The sequence below is a fragment of the Haemorhous mexicanus genome, chromosome 5 (genome assembly GCF_027477595.1).
Source record: "Haemorhous mexicanus isolate bHaeMex1 chromosome 5, bHaeMex1.pri, whole genome shotgun sequence".
NCBI classification, from domain to species: domain Eukaryota; kingdom Metazoa; phylum Chordata; class Aves; order Passeriformes; family Fringillidae; genus Haemorhous; species Haemorhous mexicanus.
Genome location: NC_082345.1, coordinates 56,610,485 through 56,636,757, shown reverse-complemented (window position 1 = coordinate 56,636,757; position 26,273 = coordinate 56,610,485). Strand labels below are relative to the sequence as shown.

General features: G+C 39.2%; 1 protein-coding gene across 1 annotated transcript; it reads right to left on the bottom strand.

The window, feature by feature from the left end:
* Window positions 1-1,385: 1,385 nt before the first annotated feature.
* TUBGCP6 (tubulin gamma complex component 6) lies at window positions 1,386-25,546 on the bottom strand. Its single transcript, XM_059847241.1, has 26 exons — window positions 25,425-25,546; window positions 24,027-24,838; window positions 22,369-22,532; window positions 20,763-20,973; window positions 20,074-20,247; window positions 18,904-19,025; window positions 18,499-18,574; window positions 17,936-18,045; window positions 16,038-16,129; window positions 15,784-15,923; window positions 14,015-14,164; window positions 13,272-13,353; window positions 13,106-13,194; window positions 12,816-12,931; window positions 12,049-12,187; window positions 11,844-11,960; window positions 10,292-11,603; window positions 9,809-9,855; window positions 9,355-9,547; window positions 8,920-9,088; window positions 7,500-7,641; window positions 6,327-6,521; window positions 5,934-6,066; window positions 5,491-5,704; window positions 4,222-4,421; window positions 1,386-2,513 (listed from the first exon to the last, which is right to left on the bottom strand). The coding sequence occupies exons 2-26, from the start codon at window positions 24,771-24,773 to the stop codon at window positions 2,422-2,424; spliced, it is 5,226 nt and encodes a 1,741-aa protein (XP_059703224.1). The 5' UTR covers window positions 24,774-24,838; window positions 25,425-25,546; the 3' UTR covers window positions 1,386-2,421.
* Between the last annotated feature and the right edge of the window lie 727 nt (window positions 25,547-26,273).

The following is a 26,273-nucleotide window of genomic DNA, read 5'->3' as shown; positions in this document are numbered from 1 at the left end:
GCTCCGCCCGGGGCGCGGTGCCGGCAGACGCGGGCCGCGGGATTTCTGAGCAGGGGAAGCCAGTGAAGGCTGAGGCTGTGGCACTGGGGGAGCGGGACCGAGGACAGGGACACAGAGGGGATCACCGGCGCGGGCCGGCTCTGTTTAATGCGGTCTCCCCCAGGGTGCGGAGCCTCCATCCCCATCCCGCCTTCCGCGGGCGGCGGAGTCGTGTCCCCCGCCACAGGATCGATGACACGGGATAAGATTCCCGACGCTCTTTGTCCCGTCCCCGGTTTTGGCTCGCAGCTCGAATGCCGGGTGGCGGAGTTCCCATTTATCCCCCGACGCCAGGGAGGTTTCGGCAGCGCGGAGCCAGGGCGATCCCGGAGGCTAAGGGACACAGCCGGGAGCACCTCACCAGAGGGCTCTGAAGTTCGCTCCGCTCCCAGAGGCTCTGCCCAGCACACGACCATCGCACGGGGATGCCCCGCTCCTCCACCGGCAGAGCCCCGGCCGGCCCCGCGGAGCCGCGGGAGCGCAGCCCCGGCGCGGCCGCTCCGCCCGCCCGGGAGCGCCCGCTCAGCCTCGGGGAGAAGGCGCCACCTGGAGGGCGCTGCCCGCAGCTGCACCCGCGGCGCCGGCCGGCAGCAGCACGGGGCTCGAAGCCCAGGGGCAGCGCGGCCGGCGCGTCAGGCTCCTGACGGCAACCAGATCTGTTCCATCCTCCCATTTCACGCTAGTCTGAACTACTTTCCTTAAAAGGAACAACTTTTTTTTTTGCTTTGCCCAGGGCTGTCTCACTTAGAACGTCATTGCTGAAAGGAGGAATACCAAGAGTGCTTAAATATGTCCAACCAGTGCTTCCATGATCATCTTTGTTGTGTGTTACTGCTTGTGCTTATGTTAAAGGTCTGCCCCAGGCAAACCACGGGACTCAAACAATGTTCAATGGGTCTTTCTACAGTAACAGTGTAGGGCCAAGATATAAGGTCCCAAACATCAGACAGTGCTCCCAAAGACACTGGGTGGGAAGTCCAGTGGCTTCAGGACAAGACATCAGTCTGCACCAGAAGCCCAGCCTGCACATACACACCCAGTCCTGTAAATTCCTGAAGAACAAGTCAGGTAAACAAACAGGTCTCTGCCTCCCTGGGCAATAGAACAGCTCAGTCTGTCAGCCACTTACTCTCACAATCCCCTTTTCTGCAGAACAGAAGGCAGAGAGTAAATAAGACACAGCACAGATAAAGAAACGGTGTAGAAGATGTATGTTACAACTGTGCATTCCCATGTTTTGACACTGACTTTGGAATCAGAGCAGAAACATTCAGGTCAGCTTCACAGCTGCTATGTTCTGTCTCTAACACTTATTCCTCGTTCAGAAAAAAAAAATCATGAAACTATTTATACATCTTAAAATAATCTTATTCAACAGTCCATAGTCCTAGTAACATGCTAGTCAGGCCTGTAGCTTTAAATAACTGTCCCCTAATCAGACAACGAGCTCCTCATGAATATATCCACCTTTAAACCAACCATGACTTCAGCATCTGAAAACCAAAGTATTTCAATGCTGACTGCCTCTCTATAACATTCTCATATTATGACACTGAAAGTTCAATTGTCTCTTCTCACAATATAAGGGAAAAAAAACAAAGTGGGAAAAGCAAAATTATGCAAATATGATCCTTTAGTTGAAAGCAGTAGTTGGAATATATTGGGATTTACAGCTTTATTTTGCCTTAGTGATGCTGAAATTCTGTTTTAGGTGTTTTAAATAATCACCAAAAATAAAATGCATAGCTTAAATTAAGGATAAAGAAACTAAGTTTGGCACAAGTGTTCCAACAATCACCAAGTGCTTGAATAGTCAAATACTGTATCTCCTAACAGACCACCTTGCCACATCATGTTCTCTTCCACTGTGACTATGAGTCTTAAAGAAATTAGTTATATTTAGATTAAGAATTAATATCAGTTTGAAAATAAACCACATCAAATAACAGGTACTAATATCTGTAGGAACATTTGTACCTCATACCCATCTCTCAACAGTTTTAGAAAGTATCTGTTAATTTATTTCACATACATGTATTTACATTAAAGGAAATTCACACCACTGAAAATACAACATTTACACATTCACAGATATACAGTTTTGCACTCTCTCCTGTGTTAAGACCAGGCACTCAGCTCTGCTATCTCTGCAATAATGACAATATCAATTTTTTGCAGATCAAACAACTGGCAGGTTTAGTGGATTTAAAGCATCATCATGCTCTGTGTATGGTGGTTATACTCTTCAAGCTTTTAGATAGCAGATTATTTCACTGAAGATTATGCCTCCTGCACGGCATTTGCATAAGCTTCTATAAATCATAAGCATATACATATAGTTTCTGTTTTACTGTGTTATCAGTGATCCTTACTCTACAGAGTTCAGTTATCCTTGTAGTAGTTATTAAAGTTAATTCGCAGCAGAAAGTCCTCCAAATGTGGTTGGTATCCTCTATTTACAAGCTTTGTTACCACTGGAAGAAAATAAAAGAAATGAAGTAAGCTTCAATTAAGATTAATATTTAAATTCATCCTTGACAGCATCTGTGGCTTTTAACTTAAAAAAAAAAAAAAAAGCGTAATGCAGAAATCTGAGAACAAATGTATATTTATGGAATTATAAAATATTTCAAATAAATGCAAAAGAAAGACTGTGTCAGTTCTAAGTGAAAGTGCATTATTCTAACAAAGCATTTCCTTATCAAGTTGCTTTCATAGAAACAAAGAAATCACAGAATCTTTCACAATAAAGATGGTGTGTTTCTATCACAATTTCAACTGACCAGGAAGCATGTTTAGCTCCTCAGGAGACCTCTGTGAAAGAAGCAGCTCTGCTGAAGTTGTCTTGAGCGAAGTTCATTGTGAGAGAGAAAACCAAAGAGAAATTCCTAGGACAAAGCCCTCACACTCTATGAATGAACACACCAACTGCTCTCAACATCCTTAATTACAAAGGAAAAAAGCCAATAGAAGCTCCCTAAGCTCATAAACATCCCATGCACCAATATCAAGGGAATTAGCAAGCAGCTGCAGCATGCAAGGAAGAAGGGGAGGTGTCTTTTTAGAAGTTAGGGCCCGAGCCAAAGCCATTGAAGTCCAGACAACTTTGTATTGGCTTTCAATGGATTCTGGATCAACCCATTGTGGAGAGAGCATTTTACAATACATGGTGACTGAAGGTACAAGTGGAACAAGCACATATTTGTTTTGTAGTGCTTAACAAAGAGGGTGTAAAAAACTGGGTCACTCATCAGATTTCCTTACAGAATGGTCTATTAATCTCTGTCCATGAAGCAACCATAGATCTCGTAGTATGGGCTTAGGTGGCTCCCACAGGTGTTCTGACTTCCTGTAGAATTTGGAAGCAGCCATTCTAACTCATCCTGAAATATCTGGTTTTGGTCCTTTGATACCATTTTTGGACACCCTTAAAGAATAAAAAGGGCAGCTCATTTCCTTAAGAATATAGTCTGAACTAAAAAATATTCTAGAATAGATCTAAGAAAAGCAGATGCACCTCCTTCAGGAATTCAAGATTTTCTAAAAAAAAGGAACCCCGATCCCACAAACCACCTTTATACCAGATGAAGGATAAGTAAGTACTAAAACACAAGCAAGATCTGAAAGACAAATGGAAGGTAACCATTTCAGTACATTATAGCCTAAGCTGACAGTGAGATGAAATGGTAAAGGAAAGAACACTTGGCAAACAGTTGAAAAACTTGCCTGGAGCATGTGCTGGAAGGCTCTCTGAGCTTTAGTCCAACATGGGAATCGGAACTTCCAAATCTCATACCAGTGGCAAAACTCAACTATCGCATATATATCTAAAATTACTTCTGACTGGTATCTAACTATCTCTCACTGCTGCCAATAAAAAGTTTCAGAACTCAATTCCAGAGAAAAGGATAAATGTATGCATGAACGTACAGCTAAATACCCAATACTTATTTTGTAAATCACCAAAAACTTACAGTTTTGAAGAATCTGTTAGATTTCTTGTGCATCTTAATTGATGTATATGCAGATCTTGGCAAACCACAACAATGCAGCTGTCATTTGAGAACTATATTTCCAACACTCCCAAAGTATACACATCGTCCTACTTTTACATTATACTACCAAAACATTCCAGTAGCCAGTTCACCTTTTCTTCTATCTAGAATTTATGCAATTTCTTACCTTTGAATAAGAAATGGGAGTAATACTTGAAGGTATTGTAGGACTGCTGCATCAGACCAAAGTTGGGATGAACAGCCATTTGCTTCCCTGCATCGAAGCTCCACGACTGAGAGATGAGCTGGCTGCGGAACTTCAAAATGAGGCTGAAGATGCTGTGTATGATGTTCATCACAGGGGCTGCCTTCTCTGTCAACAGACCCCTAACGGAACAAAAACAGCTTCAGAAGTTGGTTGATGTAATTTATTGGTATTAAGACTACAAATACAAAGGAGTGACAACCCTTTAGGCTAAAGATAATTGCTTTAAAAAATCCCCACAACTGCAGCCAACAAATTTTAAACAAGGTGCCTAAATTTAACACAGTTTACTTGCACTTCCAAGAAACTTCTATCTGTCCTAGAGAATCTGATTTCTAGAATGACATCTGCCTTTGCAAAAGAGATGACATTTAACAACAACACGCTCTGTGTTTCCTTAAACTTTAACCTTCTCTCATCCTACCACCTGCTATCCAAAGAGCAGCTCTAGCCAAGTCTTTTCTAATTAAAACTCGAAAAGAGAGACATGAAAGGAGAAATTTCTTTTCTTGCTTATAATTTCTGTTCTGTATCATCTCCCTCCATCTCACCACTTCATCATTTCAGTGTACACTCTTCAAGAAGAAACCAAATAAACTCTAGCTCTTTTCCTTTTAGCCACACCACCCCTCTGCCTCACATACAGTAACTAGGGGGCTAAAAGCCTGTGATTCCTAAAAGAGAGGTGTCTCCTGCACTGCTCATAAATCTAGACAGAGGCATCTTTTAGTCCTTTTCAAGTCCAGCCTTGGTCACTGCACATGTATTAAAAGCACATACATAGTACAGGAGATGCATTTCACATTCTTCAGTAAGGCTTACTGTGCACACTACTTATGATGAATGAAACAGCAGTAATTTACAAAGGATGGAGTGAAAGAAAAAGAACTGTGGCATGTGTGCCCTTAGTTTAGAGCTGTTCTGAGTAGCTGGAAGCTTGCAGAGGCATGGTGACCAGGAGCAGGAGGTAACTCAAGGAGTCTAGGGAAATGAAAAGGATGGATAACTGAGAAAAAGTATCAAAGAACAGACCTTGGAAGACGCCATGAAGTTTGTTTCTTACACAAGAACACTTTCATATGTAAAGACTACTTAATGTGTCACATAAAAGTCAGTTTTGCAAATACATTAGGCTAGGACTGGCCACTCCCTGAACATGCATCTGAAGTAAAAGTAAGTATGGTAGCTTGCCTGAAGATTGCTTTGTTGAGGTATTCAGCATGTGTTCTGTGAATTTCTTCCAGGTTGCCCACAGAAGACAGTTTGTTTCCAAATTCACACCATGTAACATGAAGGATCTGATTAGCAATGTAACCTTGAATTACTTTCACAAAATGCTGCATCTCATGTTTATACAGCTGGAGCTGTCGAAACTGGACAGAATTTGATGCACGACTCACTAAAGCTGAAAATAAAAGCAGAAATATATTATCAACCACAGAGACCATCTAAAATCAGAATTTTTAAAGGAATTTAGATTTTTATTAGTAGAGTCTAATCCTGTTTAAAATGCCTTTAGCAGCCTCTGCTAGACAATTGCTTATATACAGTCATGTCAAACTTCAAAAGCCACAATTTTCTTAAAACATCTTCCGTTACATTTTAAACAGGACACTCTCACTAGTCACACTTACCAGTGCGCTTTAAGTGAAACCAAACATCCTTGAGAGTCCACACCATGTGCTTCAGCTGAAGCAAAAAGGAGAAAATCTTGTTGTATTTATTCATGCAGCTCTCAGTAATGACAATGTTCAGAGGCCAGTCAACCTACAAGAAATAACAGTGCTGACCATACTACATTTTTTGTTAGAAATTATAACATTATTTAAAATACAAGTATTTCAACAATTATTATGTATTTTAATAATGTAATGCAATAGTCAGGCTAAGTAAATCCTGTAGTTTCCATTACACATTAATTTACTCCACTCTTACATACAGCATTCTTATTAACATATTCACTTTACCATTGCTCCTAAGAACCATGGCATAACTGCAGTATTCTACTTTGCTCCATGACCTCTTACCTTGTACCTAAGCTCTAAGCAACTCAGAGCATCTGGTGCATTGGGCTTGAACATTTCTGGGAGATACTTGAGGGCAAAAGAAAGATTGGAAGCAAGCTGGGTGTCACCATGAAGACTGTACTGTAGGGCTTTATTTAGGATAGAATTAAGAACCAGTGGATTCAGCAATTCACCAGGTGTTTGTCCTGATCCAAGCTAGGGATAAAAAAAAAAACAACCAAACCCTAATTACATCATATTAATGAAAAGTCTTGGCTCTTGAACACAGATCAATTAAAGCACAATGATAAAGTGCTGACTACCCTGCCTTGATTGGAAGTTTTTACTTCTGCCATAGGGACATATGAACAGCATAAGAAGCAATTTCTGAAGTATTTTCTGTTCACAGCATGAAGGGTAATCTCATAACTACACTGATTTATTTCCGTATGTCTGCTGTGGTTCAGTTCCTCCTGCAGGGAATAGAGTCTTTAGAAAGCTAGCGACCCAAGGAATTTACCTGACTTGAATCTCCCTGTCTCATCACCTCAGCACTCTCAGAGGTTTACAAATAAAGCTATTCATCAAGTATAAATCCCCAAGTGCTTTCCCTAGTTGGGTCTAAAGCATTTTCAGGACTCAGAGAATTGCATTAACTCTCCTACAGCTGCCTATCCCCACAGGCAACCATCCATATCAACCCATGCCGTCTCTCCTACCTTGCTGTCTTCCCCATGAACAGAGCAGTAAGTCATGAAAATACTGCCTCATCAGAGGGCCCAGCACTCTCTTCACATGGCCTCCCCTCTGCTCTCTAGCTGAGGATATTTAAGGTAAGAGTAGGTAGCTTGCAACACAGTAGGAAGCTTTCCACTGGATTTTAGCAAATGGCAACAGGCTCTTCCAGCCTTGCTGCCAGCAGACAGGAGGGGACAGCAATAGTGCAGCAGTTTTCACAGGAAAGAGTGAAGTACCCTTCCAGGAGTGCTTATCTGTCCAAGACCTTTCTTCTCCATCCTTGCAACATTAACAGAGTTCCTTGCTACAGACTTCTTGACACAGTACAGAAGAGGAAAACTCCACAAGCCAGGATTCCAATTCACATCATTCTCTCTTTCCCATCCAAATCAATTCAGAGGCATGAAGGTAAAGCAGACAACCCAAACACTGGAGTTAAGACAACAAAGCAAATACCTTCTCAAACAACAGGTCACTGAGTGACTGAGCAAACTCCCCGTCCTCCATTAACAAAAAGTGCCTCAATGCTTCAAAATGCTTCTCTACATTCAGCTCCACAAAGTAGTAATCAACTATTGCTTTGTTCACAAGAGAAACACTAAGAATAAAAACACAGAAAAGGTATTACACTTACATGCACCTCCTTCCTTACTGTTAACATTCAGCTGTGGCTACATCAGATTAATGCTCTGGTACTTAACTCTGCTATCTAAGATGTTATTCATACAGGCAAAAAACACGAGACAAAAAATCCTCAACCATCATATACCAGAATTAAAACCTACCACTTCGGATAATTTGGCTCTGAAAAATACTGGGGAAGTATTTTAAGACTGGCTGCATACAGTGATCTTTAGAATATGCTGCTGGACCTGGATCACCATTTTATCAACAGCATTCTAATCTCTGTCACCTACACAAATTAAAAGACTACTAAATCCCCAGTAAGAATATACTAATTGCAAAAACTCTGACACCAGATATTAAGATCTATACCACAGTCTAGTATCTAGATCTATACACAGTCTACAGTACCAGGTAGGTATTCAGCTTAGCTTTAAATAATTTAACTTGCCTATCAGGGATAGGGTAATTCTGGCAGCACAAAAACTCAGGCTCAGTTTTCTAAATGTGTGAATCTGTACACAGATTGTTCTGGTAGCCAACCAGATGTTTAAAATTAAGTCAGACAATAACATCTTTCTACATTGTACCAAACTTTGAGTATAGCACACTCATAGCTAGCAGATGGAAACTTAGAGGAAAGCAGATTCTAAAAAAAGTGTCTGTGAGTAACTGTTTTCATGACAAAAGCTAATCTTGCACAAAGTAACAAAAAATTTTATTTAAAATATAATTAGATATACTAATTAAACCATCCAACATGTATGTGGTTTCCTTATATATCCCAAGAGTAGCAAGAACAGCTTCTATTATACCTCAAAACAGCCTTGAAGCTGGAGTTCCCACAGAAGCATGAAATATACCCTGATCAATATGAGATTTCAAGAATCAAAAGATTTTTTTTACTCCCTTAGCTTTCATCTTTCAAATATAAACTAGCACACATATTATAAAGAACACACCTTCTTTTTAAAAGAACAATGAAACTAATGGTGTCAAAATCACTGCTGCATAATGTACAAGACTTCCCTCTGAGCACTTACATTCCAAACAGACATTCAAATTTTTAATTTGCACATAAATGTCTAAGTTTAAGTTATTATTTATCATGCAGATCTGAACTTTTTAATTACTAATGGACCATTTCCTGAATTACTTCTAGGACCTAAGAGGAAATTTAAGACATCTATGTGCAACTCCTGTCTCAAGACAGAATACAACATTAATTGCAAAATTCCTAACAAATACTCACTGAGATACAAGTGGAGCAGTAATAGAACGTTTCATCAGCACTGGCAGAGACAAGAGCTCACTCAGCTGTACAGCAGTTTCATCTGTTGCAGACTGCACTGTAGGATCCACAGGAAACGTGTATGATCTTGGTATCACGTGATGCAAGAGATGAGAAACTGGTGGTTCTGCTACATTTAAAAATATACAAACAATTTAAGTTAATAATTTAAGAAGCTTAACAATATGTTCCTATTAAACTCTGTATACAAACACCTCTAGGTTCAAAAATCGTCACATCTCAAAATGTATTTCTCATCTTTGTGCCTTGGAGCAAAATTGTTTGGCTACTGCAGTTCATAACATTGGTAATTTAGTGGTAAGTCATAGCTTTCAGCTTTCTAGCTCAAATTTACAACATCTTCTATTGATCTACTGTTCCAACAGTTCTACTCACACATCAAATCATAACTATCTTGGTACTTTTCAATACAATACTGATCCGATAAGGCTTTCAAATAAGCTTGTTCTTTCTTCCATGCATCTTCCTCTTCGCCTTCTCTCTCCTTAGTTGTGGCTGCATTAGCTTCTGAAGACAAAGTTTCCTGAGGCACAGTATCTTGAGAAATGGCCTTTTCAGGTTCTTCTCTCTAAAATTCATGAATGGACAAATTTTTATGAGATATGCTGGCTTTGTCTGTTCAGGCTTAATGTGTTCCTACAGGTAACTGCCTAGCTGTTCCAAACGAAAAGAGAAGAGCCTATTCACCTGTGTGTTTCAGACATGTAAAAACAACATAATATGATTTTACAGTGACTACTAGATTAGGAGGGAAATTTACTACCTTAACTATCAGTTCAATTTTTCAAAAGAAAAATAAGTTCTCTCAACAACCACTTTTGTTTCTTACCTGTAAGCTCTGTGAGGAATCTGGAGAAGGGTCCTTGTTGACAACATCTGCAATTATTGTAAATACAATTAAAGTCAGCAATTCATTAGACCTGCTTACAATACTTGGTTCATACCTCAGATCTTCTCCTAAAGTTGTTCAAAATTCCTGTATAAACTATCACAGAAACAACCACACCAATAACAGTACCTCCCCACAGCCCCACCCAGGAAGTTTTATGCATGTTCTCTACTTAAGGACCTTAAAGATCCTGTTTCACAAAATTTCAGGCTAAAAGTTTAATTTTTTAATGCTCTGCTTCTTGCATATAGGAAACAAGTCTAAGCTCAAATTCTTTCCTCTGAATTCTAGCACTATATGAAAAGTAATGCAAGGAATTAAGTGGAATAAGTAAGGAAGGATCCATTTAGAAAATAAACATTTAGCATTACTTTTACAAGCCCTTAAACAAATGCTGACTGAATAAACCTAATTTTATTTTACCTTCTTGTTTCTTTTCTATTGTATTTTCCTTTTTATCATCTTTAATATTAGCATCAGGAAAGTCTGTAACGCTGTCAGATGTCTGTGACTGTGGCAGTGTCTCTTCCTTAACTTGTGATGGTTTTGCTTCCTTTCTGCCCCCTTCAGCAGGAGGTAACTCTTCACTGTACAGAAGCGTCTGAACTGTGGAGTCGGATGAAGCACCTGGAATGGCTTTACGGTGAGGTATGGGATCATTTTCTGTAGATGGGGCCCACTCCCCTATTTGGATGCTTGACTGGGATGCGTGTCCAAAGGGGCTCCAACGGGATTTCAAAGGCTCTGTCTCCGAAACCAGCTCTCCAATTCTGATGTGGGACTGCGAGGCGTGCCCATGGATGTTCCAACGAGGCCTGGCTGAGGCCACCTCTGACACGTTTTCACCAACCTTGATATTGGCATCAGATGCATGACCATGGCTGCTCCATCGAGGCCTTGTAGGAGCTACATTTGACACATACTCCCCAATCTTAATATTGGCTTCTGAAGCATGACCATGGATGTTCCACCTGGGCCTTGAGGTCTCTACCTCTGAAGCATATTCCCCAATTTTAATATGAGCTTCAGAAACATGCCCATGAACATTCCATCGAGGTCGCCTAGACTCAACTTCAGAAATACAGCTGCTGCTTTTTATATGGGAATCTGAAGAATGCCCATAAGGACTTGAATGTGGCTGGTAAGTGTCTACTTGAGGTACATATTCTCCCACTCTAATGTTGGCATCAGATGCATGTCCATGAATATTCCACCGAGGCCTTCTCTCGTCCACATCAAACACGTTTTCCCCAACTCTAGCATGTCCCTGCCAAGCTGCAGATGGTCTGAGAACTGTATTGAAATCATACTCGCTTTGCTGATGCAATGGTGCATTGTCTTCTTTGGGTGCTCCTCTCAAGACAGGCTGACTTTCACTCACTTGCAAAGTCTCAGAAAGATCTGAGTTAATATTTTGGAATGCTTCATCTAGCAAAGATCCTTGCATCCTGACGGCAATAGACTGTTCATCTTGTGACTTTGATAAGAAATCTTCTATATTCACATTGGATTCAGGCAAGGACTCAGCACTGTATAGAGAACTGCATGGTTTCTCCGAATTTTGGAGATTGCTTTCAGATCCTGATGCTTTAGGCTGAAAATGCTCATCAGCATTATTATTTGCTGGCTCTGGCATAGGCAGTGCTTTGTCAGCAGAAGCAGCAAAACCCTGTTCAGTCTCAGATTCTTTTCTGCCAACTGTCTCATTAGAAGGCAGAGGTTTCACAAAAGACACCTAAAAAAGAAATAATTATTACACTGTATGGCTGGTCGCATATCAACCTACTAATTAAGCTATCACTTAATTACAGGATTAAAAATTTTCCAATTTTTCTGATGTACTATAAGTGATAACTACTCACCTTGCTGTTACAGTGAACTTTGTGTTTACTGAACTGAAATGAACCATTAAATTAAGTACCTTTAGGGAAACCTGGAACAGCAACTTGAAGTTCATGTAAGAAAATAAACTCACTTGTGAAGGTGGCTCTTTCTCGACACGGGTTTTATCCAAAGCCAACGGGCACTGTTTATAAGGAATAATATCTAATTTTTTCCTGTAGCTTCCATCTGGAAGTTTTTCAAGCATTTCCTACAAGTAAAAAAAAAAAGAAAAAAGTCTTTAAGTACCAAGTATCAAATTTTCTAAATTAGACTTCTTAAATCTTTTTAGGAAGTACCTCAATGCGTTTTTGATCTTCTAAGAGAAACTTAAGACGGGCTGTTTCCAACTTGTGGCGCTGGATTTTCCACAATTTTCTTTGTTCCCTACGGGCTGCATCATCAGAAAGTTTGCTATAATGGTCAATTAATTCCTGCCTAAATGAAGGTAAAAAGAAAGCTGAGTTACAGATTTTTGTGCCTTGGAGCAAAACTTTCATCTTCCCATCTAAAGAATAAGACTTTTTAGCACCCTCAGAACTGAGAACTGGTTCTTAAAATGTAGAAGCCAGAGGCTTCAGTCACAGAGAATAAACAGGTGGAAAACACAGGACTGCATTTTTAGTCAACATGTATTTCTGTAACTATTTTTAGTAGATCACTCATTTGGCTTAAGTAATTTTAGATTAAACAGAAGAAAGTGAAATACCAATCTAACTCCAACTGCATTTTACTTCTGCTTTGACATACATGTGACCATTTTTGCTGTGGGCTCTGCTTTTAAATTTTAAGAGGCAGTCAAATTTTTTTCCTGAAATTTTTATTATAGCAAAACCCAGACTGCATAGGGTTGGCACAAATAAGTGGGTCCCAGATTTTACGGCCACTAACCATTTGTAACAAAATTGCTCATGGATTACCAAAAATTCTTACATCCATCATCTAACTGCAAATACTACCCTTGTAGAACAATGTCTGTGAACTACTAGTACTGTGGATTTTAACATACAATTATTTTTTCCTGAGATCTTTATCATAGTTTTGAAGACAACTCAGATACATTTACCTTGTCTTTTTTTCCAGTTCTTCTTCTAAAGCTTTCAGTCTTTTTTCTCTCTCTCTGAGCTCTCGAGCATAGCTGAAATCATCATCAATCTCCTCCTGCTTTATCGCAAGACGACGCTGCATAAATATTTAACACTTTTAAAAGCTGTTCCCAACACCAGGTGTAAGACACACATCTACAAGAAGTTCTTATTTGTACACCATGAGCTACTAATTCAACTTCAGTACAACATATCCATCCATTTATTTGCCTAAGAAATATAGTCTGCATCTAGAATCACAGAGAGATACCTCTTGGTCCTTTGCAAACTGTTCTTTCAGCTTCTGAAACTGTTCCCGTTTCTTTGCATCCAAAGCCATTCGTTCTGATATTTGCTTGTCTGTATTAAAATAAAGATACTGTTAGTTTATGTTAACAAACCCACTAGAAAACACATAAAATGCCACTATAACTTACCACTAATGGCTTTCAGTACTTTGCTAGCAGTTTCCCGAGCATGAACAATTAATTCTTGTTTGGCTATTTCCATGCGCAAATCCTAAAAAAGCCAAACAAACAAACAAACAAAAAAACCAAGGTGGAATTTCTTCTAATATTTTAGACTTGAAATACACTCATACACAGTTGCAAAGACAGATGCACATCTTATAATGGTTATTAATCAATTAATACAACAAGAATATGAATAAAACAAGTAAGTAAACGTAAAATCTACAAACTAGTCTTGAAAGTTAATACTACAGATTTTAAAACAAACCAAATCCATCTGATATGCAAACTAAATTGATGGAATCTGAAGGCCAGACATATCTTTGTAGACAAAATGTTCTGAAAAAACAATTAGCTATGGAAATCACAAATCTGGTTTCTAGTTAGAATTAGCTTATCTCATTTGTTAAATCAAAATCTAACAGTCTTTTCAGTAAGAGGACAGATCTCCTAATGTAAAGAACTAAGACTGAAGTCTAACACTCATTTAATTTAAAAGGGCAAAAAATGTCAACACACCACCTATACTTTTAAAAGCTATATTAAATAATTTTAATATTTAATAATTTTTATTTGCTGCAATTAAAACTGCAATTTACCCATGAAAAAATTCTGACTGTAAATACAAATTCTTTAGAGGTTATAACAAACAAGAAAATTGACTATTAAAAAAAAACCACAATGAGGTATTTGTTGCTTTATTCATTTACCTTTTCCTCCTTGCTTATGGAACTGTATCGAGCAATTCTTTCCATTCGACCTACGTACACTGCACAATCTCTCTCTATTTCTTTCAGTTCTTCAAGGGAAAAAATAACTGAAATCCGGGGAACAGGTATATCTGACCAACATATATAATGCTGAAAAATGAGAAATTTCCTTTTACATACATGTTAAAAAGTGAAAAATTTTATATTATAAATTCACATTATACATTTTTTTAAACTTAGTTATGCTTCAAGACACTGACACAAACCACACAGGATCTAAAGCTTCTATTAGTATCATCTTTTGGCATTTATATAAGTCAAAGTAGGAGACAAAGGTACAATGGTCCACAACTTGCATCACAGGTCAAATTCTTAGAGTTCTGTCTTTGCTGCCGAAAATCTCATACATACATTTATACAAATCATGTTCTAAATGTCTCAAATTTTCCTATTCTAAATATCCAAATTAACTGAGCATGAGTAACTCAATGCTGAATGCATCTCTCCTGACAAAAGTCAGGTATTGTTAACTTACATCCCCCACTCAGTAGGAACTCTCTAAGACAGAACTAACATCCCTACAGGAGAGACCTCTGCACAAGACAAAACTCTCAAAACCACAGCCAGTGCACACGACAGAGAACCTGTTCCTTAACAATACCTGGTCTTCCTCCTCTGCCTCAACAACCCTAAATCTCTGAAGCTATTCAATTCAGTGCACAGAACAGACAACTGAGGGAAACAGATAACTTGAAGGAAAAAACCAAACAAGTGCACAAGCACACTCACACTGGATTCCCCCAGTCTACTGGTAAAAGCCAGAAGATGGAAGCCCAGGGCTGTATTCCTGGGAATGTATTAGCCTAAGCAGAAGGGAAGAGCCAGCTCTTGAGGGCATTATCAAAAAGGGATGAAATGTGCCTGGCACTCTCAGATGGAAGATGACTGAACATGGGTGCCATATGACCTGGGGGAAGATACTACGTCAGTGACACATAAAGCTGCAACTTATCATGGAGGTGATGGCTGACACTTTTCTGAAGAGCCCAGTACTACTGGCACACCTGAGTCATGCTCTGGGAATGGTTATCAGAGCAGACTCAGGAGAACTGGCAGAGGGACATTTCACTTGAGGTATTAGGCTTATATGTGACACTACAGAGCTGATAAGGAACTGCTCTGCTCTGTTGAGACTGAGCAGCTCTGATCTTAAGGAGAACACTAGCTACCTGGGAATGTCTACAGACTTTTAGACACCTCTCTCGTTGTTCTATCTGTGGACATATGGAGAGAAGAGGGAAGACACAAAGTAGTTGAACACGTTTTTCTTAAAAAGGACAAGAATTGTTCAGCAAAATACCAATAAACAGAACTATTTAAGCACTTCTTGAAAATGCAGTGATACAGCTGAAAGAGCTGTGCAGAACTGAGCCATGACCTGGTAAAAGTGAGGCAGCTTTAAACCAGAAAGGAGAAGTGGAAGGCACTTGTTTGAATGCCTAAAACATTTCTGCTTTCAATGCAAAGAAAAAAAAATACATCATGTACATTGTATACAATAAATTTGATGGTGTTAAAATGTATATTTCTGCAGTGAGGTGGTAGCAAGTAGAGTGGATAATCAGCTCACAAGTATCTGAGAGCAAGTAATTGCCTTTCTTCATCTTACTTACATAATACCAAGTTTTGATAAAGGAGTGAACTTGCTAAAAACCTAGACTCTTGCTCTGGAGAGTACTGTAATAGGGAGGAAGCAACCCAAAACTTACCCTAGGACAGCACAATTTCAGTAAGTTTATAGTTTTCCCACATATGTATACATCATTAGCAATATGCTTAAGAAATACAGGGACACAGTCTTCTACTTCTTTTGAAATCAAAACATAACCATGAGTCCAGTAATGTTTATCTGCGTAAAAAAAAAGATTGGAAATACATATTTTAGTTATTTAATTAACAGCACAAATTATATAAATTAAAAATGCTTCATATATATATATATATATATATATATATACCGTACCTCTGAAACAAAGATAATCCTCATTCACCTGAATCATAAATTCTCCATAAACATCTCTGAATACACCACTATATACCCAATCATAGATAAATCTGAAAAAAAAAAATTGTACAATATTGAAAATCAATCTTCTTGCATTCTCTTCTTTATTATAACCAAGGAGTTAGTATGCTCTTTAAAATCCCAAAAGACACAAGATATAGGCAGGACAAAAAAGCCATCAATTAAGTGCTGTGACACTGACATTTAAATATACAGGAAATTGTGGCTCTACACTTTGCTTAAACTATTTTTAATAGAATATTTTAGTGATAATTAGTTTAGATAAGAGAACAGTGCCTTAATTAAAAAGATGATTTTATTCCTGCATATCAATTTACTAAATATATATAAAAAATATACAGAAAACTTTGCAGCACATCAAGGGCACAGCAAGAGAAAATCAGAAAGGATTTGTTTTAAACCGAGGTAATTTCAGCAGGGAGAAACTAAAAGGGTATAAAACAAAGATGAAATACCAAGCACTTTCTCCCCAGACCCAGAGGCATTTTTAATATACATGCAATGATGAGAACTACTTTTTTGGCACATTTATTCATGCTTTTCCATATTTTCTCTGTGTGAGCCAAACTTTTGGAGAAATAAAAACCCACTACTTTTATACAATCTGAGGCTATAGATAAAAAGGCTCAGAGGTCCTGGAAGATTTTAATTTTTTAAAATTTTTACTTAACACTGTGCGACAAAGAGGAAGCATTTAACACAGCAACCACTGCTTGACTTCAAGGTTGTATGTAAAAATTTAAGCACTTTTAAATTATTAAATCTGATGTTTCTATGATTTATTTGAGCAACAACTTGTTTTATTTAATTTCCTTCAGGTTAATAAATGAGTGGGTAACACTTTTTGCAGATAATAGAGGCTTCTGTCCAGGGTAGTCCTGATCACGTATAATTGATACTTCAATAGATATCTGTAGGAAATTTAGGAATCAATGCAGAAATCCCGATTTTTTTAGGTTCCATGTGATGCCCTTGGTATTTCAGAAATCTGACTTCCTTCTATAAATAGCAGGGCAAGAGCTGTGAAGATATTTCAGTGAGGCTTCTGGTAAATCTGAAATTAAATTTCTCTGAAGATCATTTCATGTAGAAAGAAGAAAACACAAGAAGGGTGGCCATGGGAGGAACCTTAAATTTAGAGCATTTTGACAGACTTTTGTTTTCTCTTCTAAGTATTTTTACATCTATTATGTAACATTGCAAACTGATGATAGTAGGCTACAGATACAATTCCTGTAAATAGCTATTGAAAAATTGACCATCTCTTCAGATGTCTGTAAACTAGTAATTTTTAAATTGATGAGCACTGCTTAACAAAACTGCTGCAATCCAAGGAACTCTACTTTTAATTACTCCTATTATCAGTTAGTTACATATACTTAATGAACAACAGATATTTTATTCGTTTTTGCTTACTAAAAAGCCCACAACAAAAAGACAGTGGAAAAAAGCATGAACTTCCTCCATTTGTACAATAAAAGAAATTTGTCAGTTTCCAGTTTCAGGATTTTAACTGAGGTATGAGAAGGAAAAAAAAAAAAAAAAGAAGTTCATCCAAATCTTATATTCCAGTATGAATTTCCATGACCAGCAGCAAGAATTAAGTCTTATTTACACATATTTATTTACTAATCTAGCCACACATAACCCCTTATATTGTTACTGAGCTAAGAGGGACAGAACAGCAAAATTAACTAATTTTAATATATACTGCATATACAGACGTATTTTTTTATGAAAATATTAAAAGCCACTGTTAAACACACAGAGTTACTCACCAGATTACCAATTCATAATTCTTAAACTCAATTATGCAGAGAACAGTATGGACACACCTTGTGTATGGTTCACAGCTTGTCTTCAACAAAGACAGAAGAACTGGATAATGCTCATTGCTACAATTGTTGAGAGCCTCTTTGTACAGATATGAAAGCAATTTAACACCCTAAAAAATGAAAATTATTTTAACATTAGGCAACACACTTCACAACAACTTTAATAACAAAAATACATGGCTTGACATATTTCACTAGACACAGAAGGCAGTTTCATCTCATTTCCTCCATCTATTTGCAGTTAAGATCACTTTACCTGAGCAAGTTACCTCAAGCTCACTTTATCATCTCTAGAGTGAGACAGATATGTTTAGAGTTGGATTCACATGACTAGAAGGCTAATTTTGAACCCTTTGTTTATTTTAGGAATTGAAAACCCTGGACAAATTTCCAAATGTTTAAGTATCTGGAGAAAGGACCACAGTGTTTTAACTGGAGGTCCAGGATCATAGCTTTGCTAGTAGAGAGACCAGAACTAGGTATTTAATGTAAAATCCAATATATTTGAAGAATATTAACATTGCAACCCAAAACAAACATAAAAATATCAAACAAAAAATCACCGTAGGAAACGAAGCACCAGCTCCACCACTGATTCCCAGTGCTGTCGTTCCTATGCCACACAGTTCAGCTAAATACCTAAAAAAAAGTATTAAAACATATAGAAAAATTTCAACCAGGAGTCTCCAAGATCAGTGATGAACTTTACTGAATTTCAATATTGCACAACAATCACACTGTATCTGCTGAAAGATAACAGGCATAACAAAGAAATAACTGAGTATAAAGACCTTGTTTGTTTTCCCTCGAATAGTCTGGATATTAAAAAAAAAAAATCTGTACAACAGAGGAGAAATACTGATAGACTAAATAAGAATGCCCATGTAATATGGTCTTTTTCAGTGTATGTGAAGAGATAGCATTTTTTCTGCAAGGAAAAGCTTAAATACTTAATACCATTCTCTTACCTGAGCTGACGACCTAACTTCCTGAATAGAAAGCTGATTGTTAGAAGACTTAAAGTAGGAGGTGTTGACAAAACACAGGCTCGGTAATATTGAAGATACTTTCTCAGTCCACTTGTGAATGCCTGGTATGAACAGAAAATATTTAAAGTCTTACTGTGAAAGTTGTTAACAGTCTATCAATGTCTTTCATCAATTGCATCAGCATGAAAAACAAACCTTTTAGTAAAATAAACGGCATGTGCAGGTAAGAGAGATGTGTACACCAAAGTAAGGGGCAAGCGAGGGTCCGTGCAACTTCAGACATTGCAATGAGCCAGGTGACTCCTCTATACTCTTCACACATGCAGTGCATAGAGCCTGTAGCCATGCACAGTGAAATAAAGCATCTTGGTTCAGATTCTTTGCCTTGTTCTTTGAGGAGATCCTCATTCTCTATAATATCAACCCAGGGAAACCTGTTTCCTTACTTTTATGCCTAAACTGGACACTGCAAAGCACTTATCTAGAACTTTATCTAACAGAGAGACCTGAACAGAAATTGAATAACACTGCTGTAAATCAAATATTCAGAATGAATAGATTTTCATAACTAATCCTAACTTAATTCTGTGCATTAGGAAGAGATTAAATCACCAGGTATTACAGAGTGCACATACAGCTCAACATAATATACAGAGGACTGACATGGAAAAATTGCACTTAATTTTGAACAAAGGAAAAGTAATTAAAGCTATTCAATACCATATTTTTCTACCTCAGTTTTTATTTTTGAAATATACATATATATATATATATATATATATATATATATATATATAGTGTACAAAGAAAGTTCTTGTATTTTAATTTTATATATATTTCTGTATAAATAAGTAATGTTTTTAAAGCATTTAAAGATTATAATTCTTTAGTCCACAACAGAACATGCCTAAACAAAGGGTAACAAAGACATTTTACTGCATGTTTTAGTGCAAGCAAGCCTTCAGCACAGAGAGCTGTGATTTAAATACAGCAGCACTGTTCCTTGCTGACCTGGGATGGAGCACTATAATAAAAATACTCTGTGGTTTTGCAGAACGCAGAAATTCCAGCTTAACATGAAATCAGTCACCTTCTCTACCTCAGATAATTGGCCCATTAAATCTAGTTGATTTAATGCAATTGTTTTACCTGAAACACAAGTCCTTTGCTGTATGAGGAATCCAAAACTGGCTGAAGAGAAAAACGACTTAGCCGTGTGTAATAGGTTCCATACTCTGCAACTTCTGAGAGCAGGTTATGCATTGTCTCTGGTGATGTTCCAGAGACATACACCCCCTCCTTTATCACAAATGACTGAGCAGCCTAACAGGATATAGGGAGGAAAAAAAAGAAAAGGCAAATTCAATGATTTCAGAGCTGTATTCTGATTTAAAATATTAAACACAGACAAAAGCAATAGCAGACAAATTCTCAGTTTAGATACTCAGGTGACTGAGACTATATAGCTAGGACAGTGAGACAAACATTGAATTGTAGCAAAATTGGAGGAGTAGGAATGATGCCTTCAAATATACAGAATAAGACTCTTTAATTAATTCCTTAAAGAAAATCCAATTCTACAAAATTATTTACACATCTATTTTCCAAGTACTCATAAACCTATTTTCCCTTTAGAGAAATACAAATACTCTTAGCCTATTCCAGTAACATAATTACTGCAATACATAAATACTGCCCTGTTGACATTAGGCAACACTCAACTGCTTAACACTAGTCACAACTGCAAGATCTCAGCAGAAATATATGAAGAGGAAAACTCTATGAAGGAAAAAACCAAAAAGATTTGACTAGGAAGGGCCGATAAAAATCTTCCCTACCTGATTGAGTGAAAATGTAGTGGATACCACACCAATGAGGACATTCAAGACATCCTTAACCAGTTCAGGTTCTTTCACCAGCACAAGCTGAGGAAGCTGAACTACAGTATTAGTAAACAGTTGCAATTCCCCTTCTCGAAGTTTATAAAATTTGTCAAAAGCTTCTCTCCCAGCTTCAGTAAGATACGGCTCCTCTTTTTTACCAGGTGGGCTGTGTCAGAGTAAACACAACATTACAAGGTGATTATGTGAAAAGAAGGAAATACATCTCATACAGGAAGAAAAAAGCATTTCAGAGTTTTGCACAGACAGAATTCCTCACAGAAAAGTTACTTGTAATATACATTTGTAAGGGAATGTGCATTCAATGAAACCATAGCTCAAACACAGTGCAGACAACAAATATGTAGATAATTTGAACATCAGTTCAGAGACAGAATCCTTGACAGAGAACTACCAGCTGCTTTTATGGCCCTCCCTGATGCAGTTTTCACACTAGGAAAACAAGGCCAATATATGCCATATTTCCATGGCTCATTTAATGCTAATATTCAAGTAAGTTAAAGAGAAACACACTCCAACTGCTAAAATGAACTTCTATTAATACATTTTATCTCTTTGCAGTGAAGATTACTATTCCCTCCAAAACAATTTCTATTTCCAATTCTTCCAAAAACTCTGAATCCTAGTAGCAGGTATTACACAAAATCTGTCAGGCATATGCTCTATATATGACTCTTAGACCCTTAAAGTCTAAATAGCAGCAAGAAAAACTGTGTTGTTCTACAAAAAAAAGCTCAAGTGGGCTACAGTGGCTTTGAAAAATCAGAACAGGGAAGTCCTGAGTTTCTGAGCTTCTAAGGCTCAGAGATGAAAAAACACTGTTTAACAATGCAACAGCACACCACTAGATTATTATTTAAAATTACAGAAAACATACAGAGCAAAGCTTCTCCAAGAATCAGGCACACACTGTCCATCTGAAATAGCAGGATACCTGCCATACCTGCCTTTTATTTTGTCTTTCATTTTAGGGGAGCCAGGAACCCTTAACAGGACTGCAGAGAGCTTTGTCTCAGAAGATGCATCTTCTACTCAAAAGTCAAAAGAACTACAAGCCTAACTAGACCACAAAGAAATCTATTACAATTTTCTCGTTTGTCTACAGGATGGGGAAAGGAATACAATACTCTACAATACTGGGAGATATTTGTTTAATTCTTCTACTGCTCTACATTACCACTTTCTCTTTTGAAACTGAAAATATAGAGTCATTTTTTACTGGGACAAATTGCATAGCATATAAGAAGTCAAAATAGTTAGAAAAATGTTGCATTTCACACAAGCAGTGTTTTCCTAATCCCTTCGTTTTTTGACAAAGGTGATTTTATCTCTTCCTGTGAAACTGCTGCACTCTAAGAACCAGTTTGCTGAAATCACACAACTTTTATTCCTTTATACCTATTAATGCAGTGTACTGAAATCTGTGAATTAGACATGCTCATTTCACTATTTATATTGAAGTCATGTGGAATTAAGATGCAATGCACCATCACATATTTGCATATGGTGCATAGTAAGTTTACCAGTAAGATCAGACACATACTACCCAATTCTTTCCCAACATCTTCGTTTGCTGGGTCCATACGTAAGCACTGCATCCCACAAGTCTATGTCTGGAGTCATGCTTGGCTCTGACTGAGAATCAGGAGTCAGATTGGATGCTGACTGGAATCCCTCATCTTCTGACTGGTCTATACTTTGGGGAACCTGTCAGAAAGAGTTCAAACGTCAGACATGAAAACATTTTACTGAAGACACATTTGTTAATGAAAAAGATGTTTTGCTATCATTTGTGACCAAATGACTCTATGTGACCCAGTCTCTCACCTACCCTCCCTTCATATCAATTTTAAGTTCTTATTGTAGGCACTCTTTTAATTTGATGAGTCTCTATAGGTATTAATACCCATACATAAAAACCTAATCACCTTCAAAATAATATACTACTTGGTGTTAAATTCTAAACTTTCTTGTTTGGCAAGCATATCGTGCTACAAATTGAGAATTTGTGGTATGGACATTCAACAATATGTAGCATTAATACAATCATACTGCTCTACCATTTGTTCCAGGCAAAGGATCCAGGCCACAAGTCTTCAAATTTGTAAACATTTTGTTAACTATGACTAACTTAGCTTGTTCCCTAATCCATATGCAGAAAATCTGTAAGTGTCCAAACAGTGTATATGCCACATCCTCAACTCCCACTCAACAGGACCCATATGTGCAGAATTGTCCTCAATTTTAGTAAAAGACAATCACACCCATGTAAAAAGCAGCATATTCCTCATGAAATTGCAAATTTTCCAGTCTGATGGAAAGAATTCAGCACTAACTTTAAAAGCTTCTGCCTCCTCTAGGTTACAATTTACATCCACATGTGAGCACTGAATGGCACAGGGTTCTTCTATTTAATGTGTTTGCCTTCAAGTTTCAATTCAGACCCTGAATTAAAGGAATTGCAAGATCTCTCCATATGTTAAGTAAAGGGAACAAGAAGATTTAAGGGTAGGCTATAAATAAACCTACCTACACACAGTAAAAATGGAAAGAAAGAAGAAAAACTCTGTAAGTGTATCTAGTACTTCTACAAGAATACGCCAGCAAAAATAAACAGAAGGGACAGCAAAAGGGGAAAAAAGATACAGTAGAAACTGTACACTCTGAAAAAGTAAAAGGACAACAGGAACTAGGCCATTCAGTGAAAAAAAAAAAAAAACAGAAAAAAAATGCTTTAAGAAATAACAAGCCAAGACAACAATACAGCAAGTTAGGTAATGCAATCTGAACAGCAAAGCACATACATTCAGACAGGGATGCTTAGGCAGTCGGTCTGAGCACTGACAAGCAAGCAACAATGCAGAGCTCAACACTCAACAGACGAAGCAGGCAAAAATGCAAGCAGAAGGTTGCTAGGGTGGGAAAGGTATGGATACAGCTGATGGCTTAAATTCATAAAGGCTATGGCTACATGATGGGTTTTGACACAGCTACAGGGCAAGATCAAGATTTTTGTTATCCTACATCTCCAAAAAGTTTATCTGGTTCTCTGCAAAGGAAAGGATCCCTGGTCCATCCTAAATTCCAGTGCTGTGTGCTTCTATCAGCAATTAAACAACTACCTACAGTTTTAACTAGAGTTTCAAAGTGACACATGAAAGCATGCAAAGACTGGTTAGTCCAAAACAAATTATACCATACTTTAATTGCAAGTCCAGACAAATCTGCATTGTCAGGCACTGGTGGTAAATCCAGCTTGATGTCCATATCATAGGTACGGCTGTGGACAAGAGCACCGAAGAGCGAGACACGCGTTTCTTTCTCAAACTTGTCCCCAGCAGGACAGCTCTGAGAGAACAGCCCTATGGCAGGGAGCCCAGTGCCAGGGGCAGCCTCCATTATCTGGAGTGTCTGCTGGATTGTGTCGTTGAACTGACATTCTTCGTTTGTTATCAGAGACTGTATGTCAGCTTCAAACACACTTACATCATAATAATCGTAACCCTGGTATTTGACATTCCTCCCAACATATTTGTTGTTCAGAAAATAGTCCCTTTTTTGTGGTACCAGCTGAGGAGGACCAGTTCCAGCAAGCTGTACTAAGAGATCTAAGACAGAATTAACTTCAGTAAATGGTAAACATTCAGCTGTTTCCAGTTCCTCCACAAGATTCTCCAGTCTATCTGCTTGAGCACCTAGGCCAGCGACTCTCAAGTTGAAAGACAGCATCAAAATTTTGTTCTTCACTGGGAGTCTGGAAACGTTTGATTGCAGCTTACGAGCCTCATCTTGAAAAAGGTTCATGAACAGGGCATTATAAGCAATCCTTTTCAAATTTTGCTTAGCCCTTCTCTTGCTGATCTTCTGCCTGCCTAAGTGAACCTTCCATGGCAAACCTGTCAGGTGTGCTTCACACAAGTCATTGAACAACTGTGTAATGCTCTCCATTTCAAATGAAACTGTCAGGTTTTGGCAGGTACAGTCTGGGCCTCTGATTTCATGGGAAGGAAGACCTGAAAAATATCAGAAGGAAGAAACTCACAAGGTGTATAAGAAATTGATGAGTATGCTTTAACTTGAACTGAGACAGGCCAAAAGAAAACTCCTCCCACACATTTAGAACATGAGATATAAAAAACCCACTTTAACTTTTATCATCAGTAAAGTGATGGCGCAGGAAGCTTAATTCCAGATGCCAATTTTTTCTCGGCAGACTGAAATAAAAGAGAGAAGATTGTCCGGATCTACCCCCGGATTCCAGCGGGAACACCTCTACCTTTCTCCCCGAGGCATCCACCACCTCCCTCCCCACGCGGTGCCTGCAGCGGCGGCCGCGCGGGCCAGAGGACGTGGGCAAGCCGCGGGCGGCGATGGTGACGGAGGCGGCCGCACGGCTGGGCTGGCGGGCACCCGCCATCCCTGGGGCGCTCCGGAGCACCCACCCAGGAGAGGCGGGTGTCGGCAGCCCCGGAGGAGCAGCCGCCGGCGGGGCTCACCCTGAGCACGCAGCCCGGCCAACCCCCCGCGCCCCCCACCATTGGCAGCATCCCGCGGGGCTGCCCCCGCCCTTCCCGCCCCTCCGTCGCCGCCCGGCCGTACCTGCGGCGCCCGCCGGGCAGCGGGAGCGGGACGGAGCCACCGCCTCTTCCCGGCGCCGCCGACGTCACCCGAGAGCGACCGGGCCCGCCCCGCTCCGCCCCGGCGGCCGAGGGAGCCCGCGGGGCCGGCCCTCAGCCCCGGAGCTGCCTCACGGCGGCCGAGGGAGCCCGCGGGGCCGGCCCTCAGCCCCGGAGCTGCCTCACGGCGGCCGAGGGAGCCCGCGGGGCCGGCCCTCAGCCCCGGAGCTGCCTCACGGCGGCCGAGGGAGCCCGAGGGGCCGGCCCTCAGCCCCGGAGCTGCCGCATGGCGGCCTCGCTCCGGCATTTCAGACCGCCATAGGGAAAACGCCGGTTGGACCGGTCATGAATTTTAAACCATTCCTGCAATACTGACCCTAAACTGCCGCGACGCAGCTGACAAGTATGTAACAACACGCTAGCGCCAGAAAGCAGTGAGCCACGCTGGGCCCGGGCGGCGGGAGGCGACTGCAGCCTCGGGACCGTCTTTGCAAACAAATTGACCAACAGTACGCTGTTTTCCCTCTTAATTCACGTTTTAATAAAGGCTTAGAAAAATACATATCAAAATGCAATATTAATGTGATTCAAACACTACAAATTCCATTGAACAGAGGCAGGGAAAGGGGAAAGAGCTGAGCTATTACTCAATTTGCTTTTTCATTTAAAATGGTGCTTAAAAAAAAAAAAAGGGAGGAGGAGGAGATGTTTAGGGGAGACAGTGCGAGAGGGGAGAATGGCAAAATCTCCTGTCAGGAAACAAATTTCCTGTAAGGAAAAATGCTGAAGCTAAAGTTTGGCCACTGGCCAGTTTCCAATTTAAATACTTTTT

Bases quoted from the DNA above. Each gene is read 5' to 3' on its own strand.
- TUBGCP6 (XM_059847241.1), bottom strand. From the start codon at position 24,773: ATGGAGAGCATTACACAGTTGTTCAATGACTTGTGTGAAGCACACCTG. The intron at 18,575-18,903 runs GTAAGAGAATGG...ACTTTTTTTTAG, and splicing joins AAGTTAGGTCGTCAGCTCAG to GTATTTAGCTGAACTGTGTG. The intron at 9,856-10,291 runs GTAAAATAAAAT...CAATAATTGCAG, and splicing joins AATAGAAAAGAAACAAGAAG to ATGTTGTCAACAAGGACCCT.